We start from the raw sequence: 24,743 nt of genomic DNA, 5'->3' as shown, positions 1-24,743 counted from the left end.
ACTGCGACCGCATCTCAAAGATAGGCCACACCATCAGCGGCTACAGAAAACCAATGCCACAGATGTGTTTCAATTTCTTTGCATATGTTCATGAAGTTTCGGAACAATTGCAACATAGTTTAGAAGCCACATACTTATAATGTGGAAGATTAAAATTGTGTATCGAAAGTTTACGTGCTTGGTATGGAAACGATCAGCAGGTGCTACATTTGCTACGCTAGCGGTGTTAGCATTGCTATCGACATTAGCCAGGCTAGCTCAGTTTTGCAAGCTAGCCACCATGGTTAGTTATGTGTAGTTATGTGAAGTGATGCTAACGGCTATGTTAGCCACAATTGTTAGCAACATAGCTGTTGGAAGGATCGTAAATAGATGCGGGTCGGTCTTGTTAATGGTTAAATTTGTATCGCGCTATTTTGACAGCTAGCTAATAGTGTTTTTTGAGAAATAATGAAAATAAAATGCGGCTACTTTGTATTTTGACACTAACGATTTTGACGCTAATGATTCAAATGCAAAAGCAAGAAAGAGGAGAGATTAACGGTAAATGCAACATGTGTTGACACGCTGCGCTCTTGTTTTTGTACATATAATTGTTCTGCCCTTTTAAAAAACTAACGGATGTCGCGCTGGATTAGCCCCGCCACATTCTTCTAGCCGATATATTAAAAAATTCAAGAAGAAAGAAAGATATTTCCAGGAGGGGTTTAAAAACATAAAACGTCAACAAATGTAAACATTGCTTTTTTATAATATTAAAAGCAAATTTACAAAAGATGTAAAAGAATAGCGCGCCTGAAACCGACTCAGTCATGACCCTCCATTCCGAGAGCAAAACCGTATGTCGTTTTTTTGTCGATTTATTTAACAATCCTGATGTAGAGCTTTGATTTTGTTCCTTTTGCTTTCCCGCCGCGTGTCCTGTGACGAGCTTTGGACCGTCTGCGCTTTCATCACACGTGTGCTTCGGCCCGTTCATGTGTGCAAAGAAACCTGAGGCGCTGGGGTGCTGGTCATGTGGCCTTTGTGGATAATCCTCTCCTTTGATTGTTAAAAAAAAAAAAAAAAAAAAAGGCAACGTGAGGCATTTCATGACTGCCTCAAGAATTCGCCTCATTGAAATAAACGCCCGTCACAAGTCAACTAAGTGAAATGTAAACGTTCACACTGAGCCTGTTTTGTCAAAACAATATGACTAATTGGTGGCAACGTAAATATAGTCAACAAAAAGCTGTATTGTGAGTTGTATTGTCCAGAGGAAAAAAAAAATCAATCTATACGGATAGGTATGATGCCACTGAACTTTTTGAGAGACAAAAGTACAAAATACTCATAAAAGACTCACCTGTCACGTGCTAAGCCATCTTTTGGCGCGAATAACACAAGTGTGGACAAAAAAAAAAAAGAAAAAAGATGAAAAAAGTCCTGGGTGAAAATGAAAGTAACCAAATTGAGACTGTGGAATGGAAAGTAGTACTGTGCAAAAGTTCCAAAAGTGCAACAAAACTGCAAAAGACAAAATGCAATGTCCTTATTTGCAGTTCGAAAAATGGCAGATTTGCAAAGTAAGACAATGCAGTAAATGATTTTATTCACTCTCTCAACACTCAAGAAAATATGTTTGCCTGCACCTACAATTGGATTTTTGTTTTATTATTTTGCAATATTTCCCTTTTTTGGGCGGGTGGTTGTTTTTTTTTTCCTGAGTGTAATGAATGTTTATCTTTTTTTTTTTCGGAAGAATTGCTTTAGTTGAACTTTTTTTTTCTTTGTATTCCAGTTGCCATCAATTCTACTCATTTTTGGGAAGAAAAACAGTGCCCACGTATCATTTTTTTTATGGATGATATCGACTTTTCTCCTTTTCTTTTCTAACGCAGGGAGTAAAAGCACAAAAGTAAAGTATGGACGGACGAAAAAGGTCCTTGCAGTTTTCCATTAGGAAGCATTTGCTTTGTTAATAGGAGATTTTGTGATTTTTTTTTTTTTTTTTTTTTTGGCCTGAGGGGGGAGGAATGCGAGGAAGCGGCGCAGCGCGTCACGATTGGATCACGCGGGCCGAGGCAGCGAAATCCGGCCGGTCACGCGCTAATCTCCTATATAAAGTGGCCGGACTTGTTTGGCGGGGGGGCATCGGGACGCAATGTGGCCATCCTGCCTGTGTCTGCTGCTGGGCCCGCTTCTGGCGGGGGCCCAGTTCCCCAGGGAGTGCGTCACCCCCGAGGGGCTCCAAAGCGGCCAGTGCTGCCCGTCCCCGCCGGATCCGGACGCCGGCCCGTGCGGGTCCGCCGCGGGCCGGGGCCAGTGCGCGGCGGCCGTGGCGGACGCGCGCCCCCACGGGCCGCAGTACCCGCACGACGGACGGGACGACCGCGAGCGATGGCCGTTGCGTTTTTTCAACCGAATGTGCCGGTGCGGCGGCAATTTCGCCGGCTTTGATTGCGGGCGCTGCAGACACGGCTGGAACGGAACCGACTGCGACCAGAGAGTGCCCGTGGGTGAGTGGACGCAACCGTGGCGGCGCGCCTGCGCGGTCCGACGGCGTGCAGAGTAAAACCCTCACTTTTCGAATTAGGCATTGATCGTTTTCCAATTTGATTCAAGCCATGAAAGGGATAGCGTGTAAGATTGAGACCCTTTTTCATTACGGACAGCAGGAGGCGCTGCAGGTGTCGCTTTTACCATCGTGCGGAGCTAGAACAAACGTGGCATGGCGCCAGACCCCGTGTAATATCATTTCATGATAACTAGACCTATTATCATATTTCAAACATACGGTTGGTCGTCAAGAACGCATTCAGTTGCAAGTTTTGCAAATTTGCAATCACTTAATTGATCCCCGTTAATGAAAAGCGGTCTAAATCTGACACACTGTGCCTTTAAGAGCAATCTTCAATTCTTCCTATTACTTTTGAACAAGATTACTTTTGTTTTCTTTTATTTGTATCGTTTATATGTTCAATAATGAAATAAAAAACCATGAAACGGGCACAGGAAGCGTTCCCGTGGATTTCCCGTAGTTGTTGAACGGAATCCCGCACGCGGCAAACGATTGCGTTCCTCCAGTGAGGAGAAACGTGATGCTGCTCAGCGCCGCCGAGAAGCGGGCCTTCGTCGACGCGCTGGACCAGGCGAAGCGCACGGTGCACCCGGACCTGGTCATCGCCACCCGGCGCCGCGCCGAGATCCTGGGGCCCGACGGCAACAGCACTCGCTTCCAGAACGTCACCATCTACAACTACTTCGTGTGGAGCCATTACTACTCGGTGGGCAAGACCTTCCTGGGCGTCGGCCAGCCCAGTTTCGGAGGGGTGGATTTCTCCCACGAGGGGCCCGGCTTCGTCACCTGGCACCGGTACCACCTGCTCCAGCTGGAGCGAGACATGCAAGTGAGTGGAAGGGCCGCGTTGGCGTGTGCTGCTTCCGCTTCGGGGAAGTTTGTTTGGGCAAAATGAGGGAAATCACAATTACACATGCAAATTCTTGGCCTGGTTTCAAAAAGAAATTGGCCACAACGTTTTGGTAGGAAACGCCCTCTCAAGGCCGTGGATACAGAAGAATAAGAATAAGGATGGCCTTCTTTTTTTTGGTTTGTTTTAGACTAAGGTGTAAACGCTGGAAAAAATAAATAACCTTTTATTTTGTTAATATAAAGGATACAGATTTAGGTATAATTATTCCATTTTTATTGATAGTAATCTTGTCTACAGTCAGCGCGTCGCGTAATGGGGGGGCACGAAACGTTTTCGGGGGTGGGGGACTGATCTAAACCTAAGGTGTCAAAACTTTTGCAACCAGGGGCTGCGTACAGAAAAATACCATGCAATAACTTCTTTGGAATCATTTCGGCCAGCCTATTCGTTTGTGTCCTCTGTTGCGTCCATTGTGTCTCAGAAAGCCAGCAAAGTTAACTCATTCACCGCCGGTGACCGCCAGTCGACGTCAGAGGTAAATATTCGCTGGGATCTTTTGACGTCTATAGCCGTCGCTGGTAGTGAATGAGTTAATAGCATCCCACGCTAAAAATCATTGGAAAGGCGTGTCCTCTGCTGAGCATACTAGTTCTTAGTGGGGTTGTGCTGATGGGTTCGGAGACATAGACCTAAAACAAATGTCCACAAGAGCGGACACAAATAAATAGGCCGGTTCTCAAACGGTTATAGCAAAATTGTTCAGTCGTAATACTCGGCGGAGGAGCGGTTCGCGCGTCCGCCACACTGAGCCGGTCCCGTTCGGCATTTGCGAAAACCCGCCAGGACATGCTGGGAGATCCCACCTTCGCCTTGCCCTACTGGAATTTCGCCATCGGAGGCAGCACGTGCGACATTTGCACGGACGAGCTGATGGGAGCCCGGAGCAGCTTCGACGACAACTCGCTCAGCTCCAACTCCGTCTTCTCCCGGTGGAGGGTCATCTGCGAGAGCGTGGCCGACTACGACACGCTGGGGACCATCTGCAACGGTAAGGACCTGGGCCTCGGTCGGCCTCGCCGCGGGGCCCTCCGACCGCCGCCGCGCATCTCCCCGCAGGCACCGAGACGTCCCCGATCAGGAGGAACCCCGCCGGGAACGTGGACAGGCCCACGGTCCAGCGTCTGCCGGAGCCTCGGGACGTGGCCGACTGTCTGCAAGTCGGCACTTTTGATACGGCGCCGTTCTACTCCACCTCCTCCGAAAGCTTCAGAAACACCGTCGAAGGTTAATGGCAAGAACTCACCCCCCCCAGTCAAATTTATAGTCAAAAAATTGGGCATCTTTTATTTTATACGCTATTTTTTTCAGTTTCACACTAACCCGTAACCTGTATAAACGCTGTAAAAAGTAGTTAACGGTTGCTGAAAGTTGCTTTTCATGACATTTGACTTGCGAATGTTGAATAGGATTCAGTTTTACAAGGTATACTTTCCTACTTCTCTATATAGTAATCTTATTCTGAGTTGTCACGGAGAGTGGGGGGGGGTGCAAGTTTTTGTCTTTCGGGGGAGGCGGTGCCTCGCAAAAAAGCAGCGCCGCTCTGACCTCACGTTGAAACGTAGTTCCGGCTTCAGAGTAAGTTGTGCGGTGTCCAGGCTACAGCGCCCCCCAGGGGAACTACGACCCCGCCGTCAGAAGCCTCCACAACCTGGCCCACCTCTTCCTGAACGGCACGGGGGGCCAGACCCACCTTTCTCCCAACGACCCCATCTTCGTCTTGCTCCACACCTACACGGACGCCATCTTCGACGAGTGGCTGCGGAGACACGGCCCGGGTGCGTTTGGGCGGGCGCCGCCGGACGGACGATCCGTCGGCGCTAGGATAACCCGGGGATTTCTGGGCAGAGTCGGCTGTGTACCCTGATCAAAACGCGCCCATCGGGCACAACCGGGGCTACAACATGGTCCCTTTCTGGCCGCCCGTGACCAACGCCGAGATGTTCGTGACCGCCCCCGAAAACCTGGGCTACTCTTACGAAGCCCAGTGGCCCGGTACCAAGTCCTTTGCCGCTTGACAATTGGAAGGTACACTGTGACGGATTGGGTTTTTTTTGTTGTTGTTTTTCCCCCCCAAGGTCAACCTTTCACAATGACCGAAATGATCACGATGGGCATCATCGCCGCCCTGGTGGTCGTCGGCGTGGTCTTCGTGGCCACCACCTGCGCCGTGCGCTCCAGGTCCCGCAAGACGGACGGCTTCCAGCCGCTGCTCGGGGATCAGTACCAACGATACGACGACGGCAAAAGCCAGTCCGTCGTCTGAGCTTCCCGCCTCGCTCGCGTGCCTCCTAGTCTGTTACTTAGCTTATTTCAACTTTAAGGCCGTTCGAAACAAGACGCTGCCGGAATGCAGGAGGCTCATTTGGCCTTTGCGGAGCCAGACTTTAAGATCCATCGTCTACGGGATTTATATGCAAAAACTGTAATCAAGGTTGTTGTCGTTTAAGAATATGCTACTTCTAGATTACCGTAAATAAAAAAAGATCAACGAAACACCACCTCTCACATTAGATCTTATCCTGGTGGTAACATTTGATTGTAGTTGAAAACCTTTGGTGATGGCGCCATCTTGTCCGCAGAGGGCGCCATACACCCGCAATGCACCAGTACTGCTCATTGAGGAGATGCGTTCAATATCCCATGTTCACAACACAACGTAATGTTTCCTGATGGTTTAAATGTGATATGTGATTATTGTTTTTATTTGTGCTGTGGCCTTTTTTTTCCTTCAAACGATCATCAACATACAAAGCGGGCTTTTCTTTATCTTGAATCCGTGCCAGGGTCGGTCATTTCAGAAGTGAGAGAGTATTCTTGTTCCTCGCAAAATTGTTGCGAGGATTACAGTTGCCCTAAAAAAATTGAACTACAGCTGTCGTAAAAGTGATTCCTAAATAAAATTTTAAATGCCAAATATCTCTTTGATACCCCCCCTCTGCCTCTTATTGGCCAATTTAAATATCAGACGCCCAAATAAAATGTTTGAAGCATCTCTTTTCACGAGTGTGATTTATTCAATGTCTCCCTTGTGTTTCTTGTATTTCGAAGCGTTACTTTAGTTTTTTTTTTTTTTTTTTTATGATAACTTTAATGCAATCTAACAGACGGAAGAACATCATAATAGACAATGCAAATAGAAAAAAGACAAATAAAAAAACGAATACAGGAACGAGAGTTTATACAAATATGTTTAGCTGGCTAGAATGTATAGATCAGTTGGCAAGCTTTTTTTTTTTACGTCAGACATTTCGGTAGGGGCCAGAAATGTCCACGGTATCTAATCTCCAAACACACATATGTCCTAGCGCACCCGGAAGTGTCTTTGTTTAGAATAACGACGCGTGACGTCACCGACCGGGTTCACCTGTGCGGTGTCGGATTTCACAGACGAGGGACGGACGGCTCGGACCGGACCCGACCCGACCCGACCCGACGGAGTTAAGAGCTCTTCAACGGTAAGCTTTCCTCTCACTTGTTGCCGAGAGCGCGAATGAAGTCACGCTTCAGCCTTCGACTCCACGCGAGCCATTTTTTGTCCCAAGCAAACAATTCGGAGCGTTCGGTCTTGATCGCCATGGACGAAAGCGACTCCGCGTTACCCGAATTGAAGGACTTGGAGAGCAAGTTGGGTCGCAAAGTTCCGCAAAGTCTTTTTCGCTCGCTCGCGGGAGGCAAACAGGACAAGGCGACGCCGCCGGCATCTCGACCCGGACGCAATTCCGCCGACTTTGACCGACTGGAGGCCAAGATACTTTTTCTCAGACAGGAAATGGTAAGTTCAGTAAACCTCATTTTCTTGGCTTTTTTTATTTAAAACACATTCCTACACTTTTCGTATCGAATGTTCTTAGTAAAAATGCGCTCTTTACATATCATGACCTAAGCGGGTCCATTTTGCCTTCTATAAACCGTATCAAGCAGGTTAACTAAAGGCAGCGCCTGTCAATTATTATTTTGCAACGTTCCCCCAAGGAAAGAAAAAAAAATCATATGCAGCCCCCTCCCCTTCTGTGGTGACTATAAATGAAAGATTCAAGAGTTTTATTGTCAGATGCATAGTAATACTGCACAATGAAATCCTTATTCTGCTCACTCCCCCGAGTAGACTACATTCCACAAGCGGGCAAATAATCAAGTAGGCAATGTGTAGGATTTGTCAAGTGCCAGTGTGTCGTCATTATCTTCGACAATTGTATAAATATACATAAAATGGTATCATTTTTAGCATTAACAAAAGAAAAACCAAATGAAATCACCTTTCAGAAAATGTTTCTTTCACATTACATAGGTGTAAAACTCCAGTCCTCGAGGACCGGTATCTTGCATGTTTTTGATGTTCCTCATTTTGAGACACCTAATTCAAATGATTAAGGTGATTCTCAAGTTCCTGGTTAGTTAGGAAGTACATCGAAGCGCCTGGGAAAAAAAACAAAAAATTCAAACGACAGCACAAGGGCTATAACAGGTCTTGATTACTAAATGTACATGCAAAAGTCTTCAGACATGGTTGCCAGTCGCAGATTTGTTAAAGGCCGATATGGCAAGTTCAAGACGTTTGTTAAAGCAAGAAAAGGTATTAGTTCCCTGAGCAGATGGTTTTGAAGACTTTGGGATTTCAGCCGATAGGCTTAATGTTGAGCTGACGGAAAACACGAGTCAAAATCCGGATCGAATTTCTGGTTGAGGGAGGGGCAACGTGAAATTCGGGCCTCGTCTACACGCAATTTAAACCTGACATTCTCCCCTATTTGTGTGTTTTAAAAAAGTCCCAGGCATAATTATTCCAATTTGAATCATTATCGTCATTTTGGCCGCCACGATTAATTAAGCTTATTAAAAATCATTGATGACGCTTATTAAAAAGCCGGCTACCGTACATGTCAAATCAAGCATTTTGTCATTCTACCACCAGGGGGCAAGCGCGAGGTTAAGACTTCATTAATCTTAAGAAATAACACGCTAGCAAATCCTGCAGCGGTGGCAAGAAGTGCGGCAGCATTAGCAGCTTCCTCAACCGAGAGAGTGGAATGCGATGACGATGCTCCAGTCGGCTTCATGACGCACTCCCGAGATTTCGGCTTTCAATTCCACCTCGAGCGTTTCAATGGCGTTCTTTCCCATACATTTGCATGACAAAAGCCTCTGCTTTTCTCACCCTTCTATATTATTTACCAGTGTAAAATGGCGTTGAGTTTCTCACCCGATTCCTAACATACCGCGCTAGCTGTCATGAGACCCGTTTTGAAAAATCCGAGTTCAATGTTAGTTTAGTTTAATATTATTCTTTGTCATTATCACGCCTTGAAGCCTTGTTTATATTCTGCTCGTTTACAAAAAGGCAATAAATAGACATGTTTGACCAAACAAGATGAATAGCGGTGATTTCAATATTGACCAAAATAATCCTGATTATTATATTGGACATAACCGCGCTGCCCTACCTTCCGTATAGCTTTGTGCTAGAAGAATACGTTTTCTGCGGTGTTGTTTTTTTTTTTCCCCAAATTCTGTCCAATCAGAAAAGACTTTTCTTAACGTCAACGTGGACGTCTTTGCCGGGAAATGGAGCGATGAGGTAAATCTGCAGTTTTAGCATTGCTCCACCCAAACGCAGATCTGGAGGATTTGGCAAATCTGCACTTTGTTGAGTTTTGGATAGGGCAAAGCAGAGGCATTCCCCGCCCGTTTCCAAGAACCCGCGTAGCCTTTGCGACTTTAGCAACAGCCTCGAAATGTCTCAAAGTCGCGGCCGTTTTAGTACCGTTTGTTTTGAGCGCCCCCCAACCGAAAGGCTTTTGGCTCTTCCCCAGGCCAACCTGCGCGCCATGGACGTGAAAGTCATGCGGCAGCTCATGTCCATCAACGAGGGCATCGAGTCCATCCGCTGGCTGACGGACGACAAAAGCGACGGCGGCAGCCTAGACGGCAGCCCCACGGGCAGCCGGCGCAGCCTCTCGGACGGCGACGAGCCGGACGACGAGCCGGACGACGAGCTGGACGCCTTGTCGGTGGGCAGCTACCTGGACACGCTGGCCGAGGATTTCCCGGAAAGCGCCTCGCCCGCCGCCCTGGATTGCTTTTTGGACAAATCCGTCATTGACGGCGGCGCCTTCAGCAAGTCCCCGGTCAAACTGAGGGCGGAGTCGGACCAATATTACTGCTTTGGATAAAAATGGTTGCGGCCCTTACAACGTAGCTTTTGTACAACGCTGACTCACCCGTGTGACTTTCTGTTTGACTTTGAAACTGGCCGCACCTCACCGAAGCGCTCGTGTTCACGCCCTGGACTTTCCGGCTCACGTTTGCGGCTCCGCCTTTCTGTCGCGTTGGCTGTCAACACCTTTTATTTATTTACCCCTGTTTTATTTATTTACTTAAGAGTTTTTGGTTTGTTTTTATCGCGCTTACTGGATTTCGCGCTGAGGTCGGGCTCCGGACCCTTGACTGTTACAGCTTGGGAACATAGCTTGAATCTTTTTCAAAATAGAATCGGGACCTTGGAGTTTTTGGGGGGTACCTCAAAAAAGTGTCTTCCTCTTTGGGGTGCAGTGCTTTGTTTTGGGGGCTTCATTCAAAGCTATTTTTCTTGACTTGATACTTGACTTTGAGAGCTTGGGAACCTGCCACCTCAAACGGCTCCCGCCTGAATTTTGAAACCGCTCCTAGCGTCGTACGTTTTCAAGGGTAAAACGGCCGTTACGCAATAGACAGACTACGGTCTTGTGAACTCACCACGTTCGGTCTTAACCGTTAGCTACTGGGAGGCCAATGTTTACCACTTGCGGTGACAGTAACATTTTCTCCTTCACGTTTGACAGATCTTGTCGATCGATTTGAATATCCATCCATCCCTTTTCTCTAGCCGCTTATCCTAGTTTTTCCTTCATTTTGAAAGTTTGAAACAGGAAGAAAGGTTTTTACCTTCCAAATTTTTCACAGACCAAGAAAATCCATATTTCAAATGAATTTCCCTCTAGCAAAAAACAGCATTAAAACTCTTTGCGTTCCGACAAAAATGTGAAAGTCACTACCCTCGTCACTTCTGCCAAATGTGAGTGAGCTTAACAAAGTGAGTTTTGTACATTTGAACGGCTGCGTTGGTGACAGGTTCCCCCCGGACGGGTGTACTTTCATTAGCACCGCACAAAATGCAAGATGGGAGATTTTACAATCCAGTACCTAGCTAACAAGAGAAAGGTAGAGGAATTGCGTGTCTTCCTACTTTCAACTGAAACCGGACTTGAACCGCAACTGATGTTTCACGAGATCACAAGGACGGAAGAACAGATAAAAATATCAAAGAAACGGCATGGTTGCAACCTTATTTTCCAGTCCGATCAGCTGCCCTAAGCAGTCCAGGCTTAACGTGATTTTCTGAGAAACTACGGTACTTTCACAGGCCGTCATGTCTTGTCGCTAGTGTGCTATTAATCGTGGTTGTTTTGTTTTATATATAAGGCCACTGCTGACGCATTGCACGCTCATAGACGATGCATCAAAATGCATTTATGACATTCTAAGAAGTTTTCATTTTAAAAGAGGTTTTAGACACGGCGTTTGAGGGAGTGCCTTCACATCTGCCACTTCCTCACACAACACTTAGCATTTTCTCGGTCTTCTTCAAAAAACAAAACGGCGCAAGCCATGACTTGGAAGTACAATAAAAATGAACTAGTTTTCATCGATCGACTAGGGTGAGCAGATGTCCCGGCTTAACAAGGACAATCCCCGTTTTGCCAGCCTCGTTTTATCTCGGTCTTTTTTTTTTCAATCTCAGTCGGCAAGCGAATCATCATAGCGACTCAAAGCTTCTTTGTACTCCCGCCTACGCATAGACGACAACGCGTCGTGATTGATTTGCGCGCGATCTCTCGTGATTGGTTGGTTTAAGCACAAGCTGCTGTGACGCGCTCATCTTTTCCCCTGCCGCCAATGTTAAAGCCGACAGCGACGGATGGCGGCGGATTCAATTGTTAAATTTGATCCGATGTCTTCAGCGCTAATATACGCCACCGACTCCGCTGCCTTTTGATAGATTCCGCGATAAAATTGTTTTGAATTCTGTCTCAATTGTTGCAAGGGCTTCCGCCATCGGCTGGCGCGTGGGATGCGTGGGAGAATGAAGGCAAACTATGCGCCCGCCGCCTTGCTGCGGTGACGTACGGATTTGCCGTTGACGCCCGCGGGAGTAGACGGAAGCCTTCAAACCATAAACCAATTAAAAAGGAATTGGGACTGTTTACTTTCACATTCGACGCATACCGAAACTTGAATGACTTCCTGCTTCCGTCTATTATTAAGTATGGGAAATCGAGTCGGAACGTAGCAAGCTGAGCGTTTCTGGCGCTGCGTTTCCAAAGCGGAATCGCGAGATATGTTGTGCTGATTGACTTTGTTTGATTAACAAGCTTTGGCAAAACAAAAACAAAAAGATTGGTCGTTTATCGCTATGTTACTAATTAGCATTTGCTAAACTAATACCGATTGGTCTCCAGATTGACGAGGGATTCATTTTTTTCTAAATACTTCCCATTGAGAACTCGTTGCGTATTTGATCCTTAGCAGATTTATAACGTCCTGGTTTTGACATTTTGCAAATCTGGTCACCCTAGTGTAAAATCACAAACCTCCCTCAGGATTTCATTCAAATAAATAAAAGATTTGAACTGAATACGATTGGAATCGAGCGGCGGAGCACTGCAGTCTTCACCCAAGAAGCGGTTGCACATTAAAAGCACATACTGTAGTGTAAGCGCGCTTGCCTGAAAAGATTGTCTGCTAGATAACGTTAGCCCGGAGCGTCGGGGAGTCCACGACGGCCGCCACGTGTCAAACACATGCCGGCTTCGTCAGCACGTTTCCAAATGTTCTTTGTTCGCGGTTTGTACATAAACACGTTGTGTTTCCGCTTGACTTTGCGTGGCGTTTTGTCCTCTGTGCCGACGGGTGATGGCGTTGAGCAAATGACTTGATCATATATTGGGATTTGTTACGCAATGTTTCCTGGCCGTCTTTTTGTCCCGCGCAGAGGTACTCGCACGAACCGGGCACATTCAAATCAATCTTGATAAGGTTTTGCGTGACCTTGATCTTTATTAGTTTTAGGGAAGGTTTCATCTCCGTGGAAATGCGCTCCAAGCTTTAGAAGCGCCGGACAAGAATTTGACCACCGCGTTTGAGTGGCTTCTGCTAGTTTGCGCCTGACGTCTCGGTACGGGAACGGACGCGTGACGTTCCCGCGAGCGTCGCACGCAAACCAAGACTTCTCAGTCGATCGGTCACCGAGACAGAGTCCGATTACAATGCCTTGCCGTTAAGACCGCCGCGCAGCAGGGAGCCATTAGCCAATTAGACACGGCGGCCGCTCGTAACGCCGCACCGTCTGGAATCTGGGAAAATGGGGCCGTGCCACCAAATGGGGATTGCGGATCTGGCTTATTTGAGTAAAGTGGGGCTAAGTAACATGTCAAACTACATGCCCATTCAATTAGTGGTCCGCGGCTCCTAATCGTGCTTAGAAAAATAAAACTGTTTTATCCGCGGAAACCGGCGGCCGCTTGTGCGAGACGCTAACGTTTGTTTAGGTACAAATGCTCGCAAATGCTCGTAAATGCCGAAAATGCTAGCATGCAAAAACAAAAAAAACCTTCGAATTTAGCTGTCACGTTGTGGTCAAAGAAATATTGTCATCGATACATGTAGTCAACTTAAATTATCATTAAAAACAATGATTTCAATTACTTTACGGCCTCGAGCCAGTCGACGGTCAAACGCTGGCAAAATTAGCGACTTTTTTGACCGTTGTGTTTCATTCAAGGTCAATATTGTATAGTTTTTATTTTTCAGGTCACGAGTAAATTTTGACTTGTCAAAGTTTGATGAAAGATAAAAACACAACACTTTCAGAATGTCTTCAGAACCATTGCGATCTTGAACAAACCCTGACGCGAATGTGCGTAAGCTGCCTTAAAATATTTGCATGTCACTGGGTTAGGGCCTGAAGTAATGAAGAAATAGCGCATGTATTCATCGTACTAAGTAAAACCTAACCTAAGCGAAGCTATGGTTAGCATGGCTCATCAAGCTAGCAGGCTACATTCACTCTGCAATTAGCATGTAATATTAGCATCAGGTATTTGCGAGATAATAGTTAGCCTGGCACGAAACTAACAATTTAAATGGACAGTGTGTAGAATTTTGTGCCTTTTCGTGAGGTTTTTTTTCAAATTGGTATCGGGACTACCCGGTTAGTCAGAATTGGTTCTCAGGTTCTTCATTATTTTTTTTAGTTTGCATTGAAAGAGATACAAACTTATATGAATAATGTGCAAAACTATGTTCTAATCACACATCTTTTCTTATAGAGTGGTAGATCTTGTTCTATTCCGCGGTTTGGGCGAAGGCCAACGTCTTGCCGCCACTTTCCCAGCCAAGTGTCGTAGGTGTGTTCTCTGTGAGACGTGGTGGCGCCTATGATTCAAAATTTCAATCCTCATAATTTATTTGAAAAATCATCATTTATTACGTTAGCGTTGCTAAGATAGCTAAGGCAGTACCTAGCTTAGAATGCTAACCCTTCCAATTAAGCGTTCCGAGTCAAAGTGTAGAAAAAGTTTCCTCGTACGTTGAAATCGTACTTTGCTGTCCGCGCAAAGTTAGGACAAATAAGTACCGAGTCAAAATTGTAGTATTACTTTACACTTCCATGATTACGTCCTGTCATTTCCAAATAGCACAGATTCAACCTTTGCTGCTTCGGAGAATTCGGACTTTAGTTTTGGCGGCTTGACGCATGAGTTGGCCCCGTACAGAAGTCTTTGTATGTTCAGGAAAGGGAGCCCGCTTTATGATTCCAAAGGGCGACCCCCCCCCCCCCCCCCGTGGGACCGTTTTGAAAATATCCGTCGGCTGTGGTGCGTGAGTCATTCCAGTCGCAGATAGCGACAAGAATGCGTCGTCACGGAGGATTTTCAAGCTCGGGATCTATTTTTACAAACCCCCCCCCAATCCATTTTGAACGTAAACCTTCCCGTTCTCACGAAAGCTCCGAAAAGGTCAATAGTCTTTTCCCCGGCGTTTCCCCGGCAACGCGCCCCGGGTCGTTCAAAGGGAGCGGCGCGGCGCGGCGGTTTGCAAACACGTTGCGCCAAAAAGTCCCCATTCACGCGAAAGAAAAGGCGAGCCGGGGTCAGCCGGAGGAGCGTTCCCATCGCCCGACCCTTTCGGTCCGGGAGGCGGAGCGCAAAGATATTAACGGCGGTACGGCTTTTCCGACGGAACCTCGGAAGGAGAATGAGTCGCCGGGATCGGTCGACCGCTTTTACGGGCTCGTAAAGAATTTTGCTGAGGGTGGGAATATCTGCGCCATCCCGCAAGCGCTTTATGTGGAAACTCCAATGCGCGCGGCCGTCGTCTCGCCGCAAGGGGATTGCACTTTTCCCAACGCGGTTGCGTCCTTCCAACGGGATGAGACGTCCTCCTCCTCCTCCTCCTCCTCCTCCTGGGAGATGGACGCACTCATTAAGAATTTGAACATTTGACACATTCTGTACCGTGACGAAATAAATCACATGTTCAGCCGGATCGTACCGTCAGACTTTCTGGCGTCGTAAGTTGACTGACCTTTTGACCCCGTTGCATTTGAGTTCATTTGAAATATTTGTTTTGTGGCGGTTACAGGGAGTGGCGATTCGCATTAGTGGCTCCACTCTATCTGGCTATAAAAGAGTTGCTTATATACTGTATTTGTGGTATTGCAGTATTTTTAAGCATATTCTAATGTAATGGCAAGAATATTCAAAGGTTTGTCCCAACATATTTGCAAGTACGGTCAAACATATTTATATGTTTAGACGTTTTTGAACGGAGTCGCAAGTATGTTTTGAAGATATTTGCAAGTACGGTCAAGTATTCGCAAGTACTTTCTAGCATTCGCAAGTACTTTCTAGCATATTCGCAAGTTTGAATGTATTTCAAAGTACGGTCAAACGTATTTGCAAGTACGGTCAAACACGTATTTTTAGACGTTTTTGAACGGAGTCGCAGGTATGTTTTGAACATATTTGCAAGTACGGACAAGTATTCGCAAGTACTTTCTAGCATATTCGCAAGTACTTTCTAGCATATTCGTAAGTTTGAACGTATTTCAAAGTACGGTCGAACGTATTTGCAAGTACGGTCAAACATATTTATAGGTTTAGACGTTTTTGAACGGAGTCGCAGGTATGTTTTGAACATATTTGCAAGTACGGTCAAGTATTCGCAAGTACTTTCAAGCATTTTCGCAAGTTTGAACGTATTTGCAAGTACGGTTGACCGTATCTGCAATTACGTTCTAGCGTACTTGCAAATACACTTGACCGTACTTGCAAATACGTTTAAACTTGCAAATATGCTTGAAAGTACTTGCGAATACTTGACGGTACAAATACTGTACAAATACAAACCGTTGCAAACACAATCGAACGTATCTGCAAGTTTGTCGGAAAGTATTTGCAAGTTTGTTGGAACGTATCCGTACCTATGTTCCAATGGATGCGCAAGTATTTTCAAACGTATTCGCAAATATGTTTGACCGTACAGGCAAACGCGTTGGACTGTATTTTCAGGTACTTATGAGCATATTTGTAAGCGCGTTCAAACCAGTTAGACGGCCGACACACTTCGGGTTCGGGTTAGGGTTAGTTGCGCGCCGGTGATTGGCGTCAATCGTTTACGGGCGAGCCGGCCAGGTCAGCTATCAGTCGAGCGCGCCCGGGGCAAAGCGATCATCGCTAACTCCCCGGCTGTGGACGGCCGGCTCGCGCCGCCGCACCGAGGCCTGTCGCCGGCAGACGGTTAATAGGCTTTAGCCGCGCCCTCCTCCTTCCCCGCGCGCAAAGAAAGAAGTGCCAGTCCCCGCGAGCGGGCCGAGACAGGAGGCTATCCCCGCGGGGGGGAGGGGGCGCCGGAGGCCCCTTCGCTAGCAGCCCGTATGCAAATATCAGCAGGTTGCTTTTTAATGCTCTTTTTAATGCGTGTTCTTTTCCAATTGAGAGCTAATTAATTGGAACGTGACGCAATATATTCCTAAATTCCGTTGTAGTATTTTTTTTTTTTCCTAAAGCATCGTATGCATTTATTTGAAGTTTTAGATGCATGTGCATTGTCATTAGTGAAGCAATTTTCCAACAGCCAGAAAGAAAATAGATGTTATGGTCACGGTCCGTGGATCTACTTGGTTGAAAAAAATAAAAATCCAAACGGGTTGATCCCTTGTTACCTTGTTATTTTTCAAAATATTTATCTGTATGTACTGCATAATGCGGGGAATCCATCTATCTATTTTCCATTTTTCATATCGCTCATCCTCGCGATTGAAAGCGGGCGGGCGCCGTGGCGCATGGTAATTCCGACAGCCGTTCATGTCAGTGAAACCCCCGCGCAAAAATAATCACCGGGAGAAGCTGAATGTTTTCCAACACGGGTGCCTGAGACGATCCTGAAAATGGCTTCCCTTGATAGGATTAGCGACAGAGAGGCGCTTAACATGAGGAAACGGCCTTTACGCAAAGTGCCAGACAATTGGACACGTTGGAAAAGCCCACCTAAGCCAAAGCGGGCACACGAGGAGCAGCGCAATCAATGGACTTGAAGCATAAAAGCATGCATGTGCCACTTTGTTGGGGGGGGTTTTCCAGCTACCGTGAAAAATAAGCACAGGCCAATAGAACGGGAGCAATTTTTGGGGATTTGTAGTCCATTGTAAGTAAGGACACAATGCATGGTCGAAACGTTGTTTTTCTAAGAGTTTTTGAACTCCATTGCGCCGGAAACTCCCATTTTGAGAAAAACACCAAAGAAACTTTTGCAGTGTAATATTCCACTTTATTCAGTGTTTGGCATTTCAAAACGGTGAATTTGTCACCCTTTTCTCACACCTCTGTAAAACCGACCCGGAACACATGAATGGCTGCTGCATTCATTTCAATGGGGAAAGATCATTTGAGATATGAATGTTTTGACTTCAAATAGAGGAAATTCTGATCTCATGGTTCCAATGTACCGGAAGCTCTTTTAGCGCTTGGGATGACGTTGTGCATTTCAACACGCGCGCGCACACACTCGTGCGACTCGCGATGACATTCAGCTATCCGACCTCCCGCTCGGAAGCGGCACGTTGGCGCAAGCCTGCTGAAAAGTTTTCACTTTTTTTTCCCCCCGTTTGATTTGCTTGCGCTTTCTCTGTCTCTCTCGAAGGCAGCGCGCCAAAAACGCCTTGAGGCTTTGGAAGAGAGATCGTCATCAAGCGCGCTAGCGCCGCCGCATTGTCGGGAGATGAGGTCATCATCTGTTCGGCAGCCAAAGCGTCACCTTTATCAAGGGCACAGGTAATGTTTGACAACATTTAGGCCCGGGGGGCATCTGTGGACCTCCATCCGGGGATTTACAAAAAAATGAATTTGACAAAGGCTAGCTTAACCCTTATGCAGCATTTTGATCATTTTTTGGGATGTCTTTTTCCACGTCGTTCATACAATGATAACTAAGCGGTCGTGTCATGTTGAACTTTGACATGTTGTCAGCAGCTGGGTGAAATTTCAGCTCCCTGGTGCTTTCTTTTAATATTTCCCTTTGATGTGAAACAAAAGATCAAAATAAAATTACTAATATAAAATGCCTAACATAAACTTTACCCTTTTCAGATGTTTTTTTTTTTTTACTGTGGGAGTGGACAACAAAAAAAATGCTACCTAGTGTTCAAATATGAAGATAAAAAAAGAGACGGGCTAATTTTTCAGCTCCGGTTAAGATCTTTCCTAAAACTGAATAGTTAAAGAAATACATAAAGCTCCTGTAAGCTGAAGTGTGCGGCCTTTTTTTTATCCGTTTGCTGTGTTTACAAACCATCTGTTTATTATCTGCTAGTTTTTAGAATATCCTTTTATATGAATAAAAAAAACAAAATATCATCACAGATGATTAGAAAGTTATCAGAGCACGCTGTATTTTTCCCCCCCTTGGTGAAAAACAAATATCAACACAAGAAGACCATATCTTTTCTGATAAACTGAGTTATTATACTGGGGATTTGCATCTCTCTCCCGCCCTGCATTTTGGTGGCGACAAAGTCACGCACATTTGAATCGGCCCGGTTTGTTACAATGTGATCAGTAGGAACGGCAACAGGCTGGCTGTGGGCATCAACGCGTCCAGAGCGGTTTGCGTCTTTCGAATTGCCTTTGAAAGATCATCCAAATGCTCCAGCCGGCCCGTATAGAGCACCGCAGCGTTGCTAGCTAACCAATTTAAGCTATGGGCTAAAAGCTGCCAACGGGAAAGTATCATCGAATGTTTTATTTCTCGCAACTTACAAATCCGGAGCCATAACGTCCCGTGGTGTCAAGCGAGGGAGGGCCCGAGGCGTCCTCCGCGTCCCCGTGCCGGCGTCCCATCAATAGGACGAAGCTGACGATCCAGCCCCCCTCCACCCGGCGCGAACATGGACTCGCGCGCCGCCCGATTTCACGCATGACTCAGCCGCGATTACGCACTAAAAGCCTTAACGGCGGTGATGTCATCTGTAGTTTGAAGCGCAGGGCAAACTTAGCGTTCGGAGTGTTCAGATCTCCGGAAGCGGACGGAGGACACCTGGCGTTGCCTTGAAAGGACGGCCTTTCGCGTGTTTGGATCGCAAACACGGAAAGAGCGCGAGCCTCGCCGATAACACGGAAAGAGCGCGAGCCTCGCCAATAGCCTGACGTAGAACGACTTGAACGTCTCTCCGGAATGCCCTGGCTCCAAAAGCACGTCTTATTGGAGATTAGCCAAATGGTGAAAAGTGCTTTTGCACACTCCTCCGTGGCTGTTTTACAAGACTCGTAACCAAATTCTGACTTTGTTTTGAGAGTTCCTCCTCCGGTTCTGACTTTATTCTCAACTCTGACTTCATTCTCACAATTTTGTCTTTAAAGCGAGAATTCCAATTCAAAATTCTAATTGAAACGATTTTGGACTGTCTCCTCCGTGTTTGGATTTACTCCGCAAAATTCTCACTTTAAAGTCGGAATTGTGCCGACAAAGTGTGGATTCATTCTGACTTCATTCTCAGGATTCTGACTTTAAAAAGAAAATTCTGACTTTATTCTCAAAATTGGGATGAAAGTGATTTCAGACTCTGTCCAAATTCTGACTTCAAATCAATCAGAAGCCAGAAATGGATAAATAAATCATGGAGATGAGAACGTGCCTTCGAAATAGGGAAAAAGGTGAACTTTTGTGGACCCGTGGCTTTTGAAAATCGAGGCCAAGTGACGCAGCGGCGTGAGGAATATGCCGCAAGTTCACATGCGAAATCCCGAAGCTCGTTTTAAAAGGCCCGTCCGGACTCCAGTAGACAGACGGGCGCTTGTGACACTTGGGTGGGGGAGGGGCGGGCGTTGACGACAGGTGCTCCCTCCCCGCAGCTGTCCCGTTCTGAGGTGAAAGAGTCAGCAAGCCAAGCTCTCCTTGTTGTAGCTCTCCTTGTTGTTTCTCCTTTACGACCCCACTCAACCTCGTTAGTTGCCTTCAAAGGAATGCCCCCCCCCCCCCCCCCCCCCCCACTTGTGTTGTGACAACGTTCCAACAACTACTTTTTACAGTGTTTATACGGGTCAAAGGTTAGTCTAAAACAGAAAAAAAAACAACCAAGCGCATCAAAGTGCCTGGAATTAAAAAAACAAAAAAAACATGCAGCAGCATTTTGAGCGTTTTTGGGTCATTTCTTCCACATCATTCTGGCAAGGGATGGCACACTTCTGCTAGTGGGATAACTAAGCGGCGGTGCCACGTTGAACTACGGCACCTTGTCTGGTGAAATTTCAGCTCCCAGCCTTTTATTGCTTTCCCTTTGATGTAAAATTCAAAAGATTGGACATATTACTACAAAAGGGCTTTAAGGATACGAGGATGATACGGTGTGGAATAATTTATGTATAATATGTAATTATATTAGTTTTAATTGTATCAAACTACTGTAGCAGGTTAGAGTTCATCAAGGTTAAAAAAATGGAAAGTATGGGACATATGGCTGTTGTTCAAAGGGCCACAATTAATTGCTCTAAAAGATGACATGAAAATGCAGCGGAGAAAACAACCGAATCAAATAAGGCAAGTTCAGTCAGTGCAAATGTGAAATGGTGTTTGTACGTAAAGGGTTCATCCTCCGGGTGAAATTTCGGCTCCCTAGTCTCTTCTTTCAATGCTATCACGACTAAATTGAACACAACAGAGAAAACCTTTACTCAAATACGCCGCACCGTTTTTTCTGCAATTAATGTGAGCAGACAAGGACCGAAAGCATGAATTGTCAGTATTTTATTGGTATCAAATCCAGTGCGAAGAAACATCATTGTGGAGAGAGCGCTTTAAACACCAGGATAGCGCGCTTGATTGCGCGCGCGTTCAACATTTGAATGATTAAATCTGTTGCAAAGTGATGAGGCTTCGCAGTTGTTTCCTCATGCTCTCCGTGACACTCGGGGCGAACGACGAGGCGCTCCGCAGCAAAAATTCACAATCACGCGACATTTTTGTTGATGATTTTTTCGATACGCACTGGCACACTGGCTCGGTGCCATTGTTGCCTTGGCTAATTCCTTCAGAAGGGGGGGGCGGGCGAGGTGGGGGCAAACCCGGTATGAAACGCATGATAAATACTTAGCAGCGCTCCATGCCGCGGAGGTCGGAAAACGGGACAGGAATGATGGGATAATTCTGTCCAAAACAAGCGCGGGGGGGGCGGGGGGGGGGGGGGGGGGGGGGGGGGGGGCGTTAGGACAGCACGGTGAGCGCCACGCTCCCTTTGGTCCTCTTCAGGATGCCCACGGCCTCCTCGTGCGTGACGCCCTCCAGCGGCTGCCCGTTGACCGCCACGATCTGGTCGCCCCGTTTGAGGCGGCCGTCCTCGGCCGCCGCCCCCTTGCCGAAAACCGTCTTGACGTAGATGGGCAGGTCCCCGTGGGGGCTGCCGTGGCCCCCGACGATGCTGAAGCCCAGGCCGTCCGGTCCCCTCTCCAGCGCGATGCTCTTGTATTGCGGAGGGCTGGTGGGAAGGAAGGGACGCCGTCAACGCCCGCCAATACCTCGGACTGCTTAGTCGCCGTCCAAACTAGCGTAAAATCCTCCATTTGGCGATGCGCCGTTCAAAGCGAGGGGAAAGCTTCCAACCTGAGGTCGTCCTGGAAGATGCAAGCGGGCGGCCGGACGCCTCCCGCCGCCCGCTCCTGAGCCGCGCCCGTCACCGTGGCGTCGGCTCCCGCCGCCACCTAGCGGCCGATCGCCGTCATCGGTAAAAGGCTCCAGAAAAGCCGATGGGCCGGCGCCCTTACCTGCAGCCGCACGGTCCCCGTGGCGCTCTTGAGCAGAGCGACGGCTTGCGAGTGGCTCATGCCCTCGGCGGAAGTTCCGCAGATGCTGAGGATCCGATCCCCGACCTGGAGAAGGCACTCGGACTTTGAACCCGTGCGCATTTTTCATTTGCAAAGTCGGCAAAGCCAACGCGCGATGCGAACGTGGATTCTTTCGTTCGTTCCAATCACGGCACGGGGCGGCGATTGTCAACGTGGCCTTTTTTTCACTCCCTCACAAAGCCGCGGGCTCCCGTCAGGAATCCAGACGCATTCCGCTACGGTCGCTATGCATATTTGGACGCCGAATGAAGATGTCTTCCGTGCTGAAGCTGCGTTTGACGGCGACTGATCAACTATGCCGAAAATGCAAATGTTGGGCCGCGCTATGTGAAAAATGTCAAGGGCGTGCGTGCAAAATGGGCTTAATATGGCTAAAATGAGGATTCTTTTTCATGTCACCCAAATGCCTAAGTCATATTGTAATATTCAATGAAAATGAGATTTTAAAAAGTTGGGACGAACATTGTTTTTTGGGGGGGGATGTCGTCAGATATTTTGGTCCAATAAATAATACCAACTTGTTTTCCAAAAACATTGAAAAACGATTGTAGTTACGCTATGTGGTCAATGATACAACAAATATTTCCTTGTGTGCCAAGCATCCCGCGTTGAACGTAGGAGCCGTAATAGCTTTGTCCCCCCCCCCCTTCAAAAAAAGCATCATTGTGGTTTTCTCCATAGAAACCTTATTGTGCGGGTTTGATGAAATACGGAGTAATACCGAGCGCCAGCTTTGCAAGTTTACAATCCCACACATTCGTAGCTGCGGCAAGCGAAGCCGGCGGCGGCCATCTTGCGCCGCCGCAGTTTTGGCCTCGGCTGCGCAAAACCTCCGCCCCCCGGATCCCGTCGCGGGTCCGTCGGAAGGCGGGTCGGCGACCGAGATGAAGGGAAAGCGTCTCACCATGAGCTTCTGGGTCTGCGCGGCCAGGCCCGCGGGATTCATCATGGCGATGAAGATGGGGACGTTGCCCAGGGGGCTGCCCACCCCGCCGGCGATACTGACACCCAGCGAGTCACCGGGGCCTTTGGTGAACTCCGCCGTCCTCGCGTCCCGCTGATCTGGAGCCGCGGATTCGGAGGAAGCCTTGAGAGTCGGCTTCCCGGAGCCGGCCCGCGCCCCATTCTGACGGACGCTTACCCGGCGGGCCGGCATCACCCGGCGTCGGGGCGTCGCCGCAAAGGATTTCCCGAGCCGCCTCGGGTGGGCACGCCCGTTCCGTCTGGGCCGGACCAAAGTCCGGGCCTACCTGTCCGCTTTGCGACAGCCTTCGTTGCGAGTGGAAGGGGCCGGCTTTAAACCTCCCGATGTCCATCTTCAGCGAGCCCACGCAGCACTGAAACGGAGCCGCGGCGTTTCAGCGCCAGCCCGCTTTGACGAGTCGTATCGCGCGACCACCTTGAGGAGAGCGGCGACAGCCTCCTGCGTGGCGGAGCGAACGTCTTCTCCGTTGACCGACAGGATCTGGTCGCCCTGCGTCAATCGCCCGTCCGTGTCCGCCAAGCCTCCTTTGATGATGTCGGACACAAAAACTCCCGTGTCGTTCCTAGCGCGTATAGGCAGTTGGACAGGGTGACATTTTATTTCCATTAGTGAGCCATTTTATTTTCATCTACTTTGTCCAGCAATTGTGTTGCTCATTATGGGTGCTTAAAAAAGTTCAAAATATGTTCGCTTTGTATGATTGCTACCAGCGACAAGCGGCACTAGATGCTAGTAGCATTAGCGGCTAACTGCACTCAACTGCTCCATATAGGCTGGCGGGAGCCATGACTCAACTTACCATTCCTACTGATCACTTTTTCACAAAGCAGCCTAACTCAAATGTACTGTTTTAGCGCACAAAATACGCATCCATCCATCCATCCATCCATCTTCCCTGACCTCAACCCTATAGAGAGCCTATGTGACATCCTTTAAAAGGGAGATCTGCAAGGGCGGATTCGGCATCGGTTCGCTAGGTAGCTTCTGCGCTCTATCTCCCCCGGACTTACCTTTGGTCCCTTGATCTGAAGCGCAAAGGAAAAACAAAAGTCGACATTTAACGTTGCGCAATTCCCATTCTTGCCAAGACACCAAAATCGCGGCCTCCCGCTCGGTAGGGGACGCACGTCATCCGTCCTCGGTCGGTTACCTCCTCCCCACGATGCTGAGTCCCAGGCCCTGGCCGGGCCTCTTGTGCAGCTCCACCGTGAACGAGTCCCACAGGTCCTCCTCCTTGTACTGGGCCTCGTCCCTGTAGACGGTCAGCCGGACCTGCTGCGGGGTCTGCCGCAGGACGTTGATGGCCTCGTCGTGGCTGGCCGCGCGCAGGTCCACGCTGTTCACCTGCGACGGAGCGCGCTTTGGCTCGGAGCGTATTCGGCTTTTCTTTAATGAGACGACGGTTCCGTGGAGAACCGGACCTCTAAGATTTGGTCTCCGGCCCAAAGCCTGCCGTCCTTGGAAGCCGCACCTTCTTCATAAACCTCGTGGATGATGATGGCCCCCTGCAGCCAGGAGGGAAGAAACTTTAGATCCATTCATTTAGCCATTCATCCGTGCTAGTGAGGCGGACGTGCTAACCGGACTTTGACCATACTGCCAGAAAAAACACGTACAATACGAACTTGCGTATAATTCGTCTCCCCAGTTGCCCTGTGGATAATATAGTCCTCTGATTTGCTAGCAACACTTCCCAAGTTTTTGTTTGGTGCCAAAGCTAATTGAATGATTTCTGACAATCCAGTCCAATCCATTTTGCAAAGGAGTCACTATAACACAACCTAGCTAAAGCATGCATCCTGTTCTAATTAATTTGCTCTTAAAATTTGCTAGCCTTAAAATCCATAAATAAGC

At 47.8% G+C, this 24,743-nt stretch overlaps 3 protein-coding genes across 10 annotated transcripts in view; 2 read left to right on the top strand and 1 right to left on the bottom strand.

The window, feature by feature from the left end:
• Positions 1-2,081: 2,081 nt before the first annotated feature.
• Positions 2,082-6,463, top strand: LOC148428512 (5,6-dihydroxyindole-2-carboxylic acid oxidase-like). The gene is made up of 7 exons (XM_088430345.1): positions 2,082-2,498; positions 3,067-3,389; positions 4,257-4,461; positions 4,530-4,697; positions 5,069-5,248; positions 5,319-5,465; positions 5,549-6,463. The coding sequence occupies exons 1-7, from the start codon at positions 2,144-2,146 to the stop codon at positions 5,734-5,736; spliced, it is 1,566 nt and encodes a 521-aa protein (XP_088286471.1). The 5' UTR covers positions 2,082-2,143; the 3' UTR covers positions 5,737-6,463.
• Positions 6,464-6,822: 359 nt separating this feature from the next.
• On the top strand, positions 6,823-9,975 carry lurap1l (leucine rich adaptor protein 1 like). 2 transcript variants are annotated; one of them, XM_088430366.1, is made up of 3 exons: positions 6,829-6,928; positions 7,016-7,245; positions 9,284-9,975. In XM_088430366.1, exons 2-3 carry the CDS (start codon positions 7,048-7,050, stop codon positions 9,641-9,643), a joined length of 558 nt encoding a protein of 185 aa, XP_088286492.1. In that variant the 5' UTR covers positions 6,829-6,928; positions 7,016-7,047; the 3' UTR covers positions 9,644-9,975. The 2 variants fall into 2 exon arrangements, with proteins under 2 accessions (XP_088286482.1, XP_088286492.1); XM_088430356.1 differs by having other exon boundaries at positions 6,823-7,245.
• Positions 9,976-20,795: 10,820 nt separating this feature from the next.
• mpdz (multiple PDZ domain crumbs cell polarity complex component) overlaps positions 20,796-24,743 on the bottom strand; it is a 29,373-nt gene continuing 25,425 nt past the window's right edge. For 5 of the 7 annotated variants that reach the window (XM_088430279.1, XM_088430305.1, XM_088430297.1 and 2 more), the window contains 9 exons: positions 24,311-24,394; positions 24,040-24,233; positions 23,900-23,914; positions 23,304-23,451; positions 23,046-23,241; positions 22,809-22,966; positions 21,824-21,928; positions 21,663-21,760; positions 20,796-21,537 (listed from right to left, as the gene is read on the bottom strand). In XM_088430279.1, coding sequence (XP_088286405.1) covers positions 21,267-21,537; positions 21,663-21,760; positions 21,824-21,928; positions 22,809-22,966; positions 23,046-23,241; positions 23,304-23,451; positions 23,900-23,914; positions 24,040-24,233; positions 24,311-24,394 — 1,269 coding nt within the window. In that variant the 3' untranslated portion in view covers positions 20,796-21,266. The remainder of the gene's footprint in view (positions 21,538-21,662; positions 21,761-21,823; positions 21,929-22,808; positions 22,967-23,045; positions 23,242-23,303; positions 23,452-23,899; positions 23,915-24,039; positions 24,234-24,310; positions 24,395-24,743) is intronic. The other 2 variants (XM_088430288.1, XM_088430332.1) reach the window with 1 other exon arrangement.

The sequence above is a fragment of the Hippichthys cyanospilos genome, chromosome 1 (assembly GCF_059441005.1).
Source record: "Hippichthys cyanospilos isolate Australia breed blue-spotted pipefish chromosome 1, RoL_Hcya_1.0, whole genome shotgun sequence".
NCBI lineage: Eukaryota > Metazoa > Chordata > Actinopteri > Syngnathiformes > Syngnathidae > Hippichthys > Hippichthys cyanospilos.
Note: the sequence above shows the minus strand (reverse complement) of the source record. Positions and strands in the feature narration are given on the sequence as shown.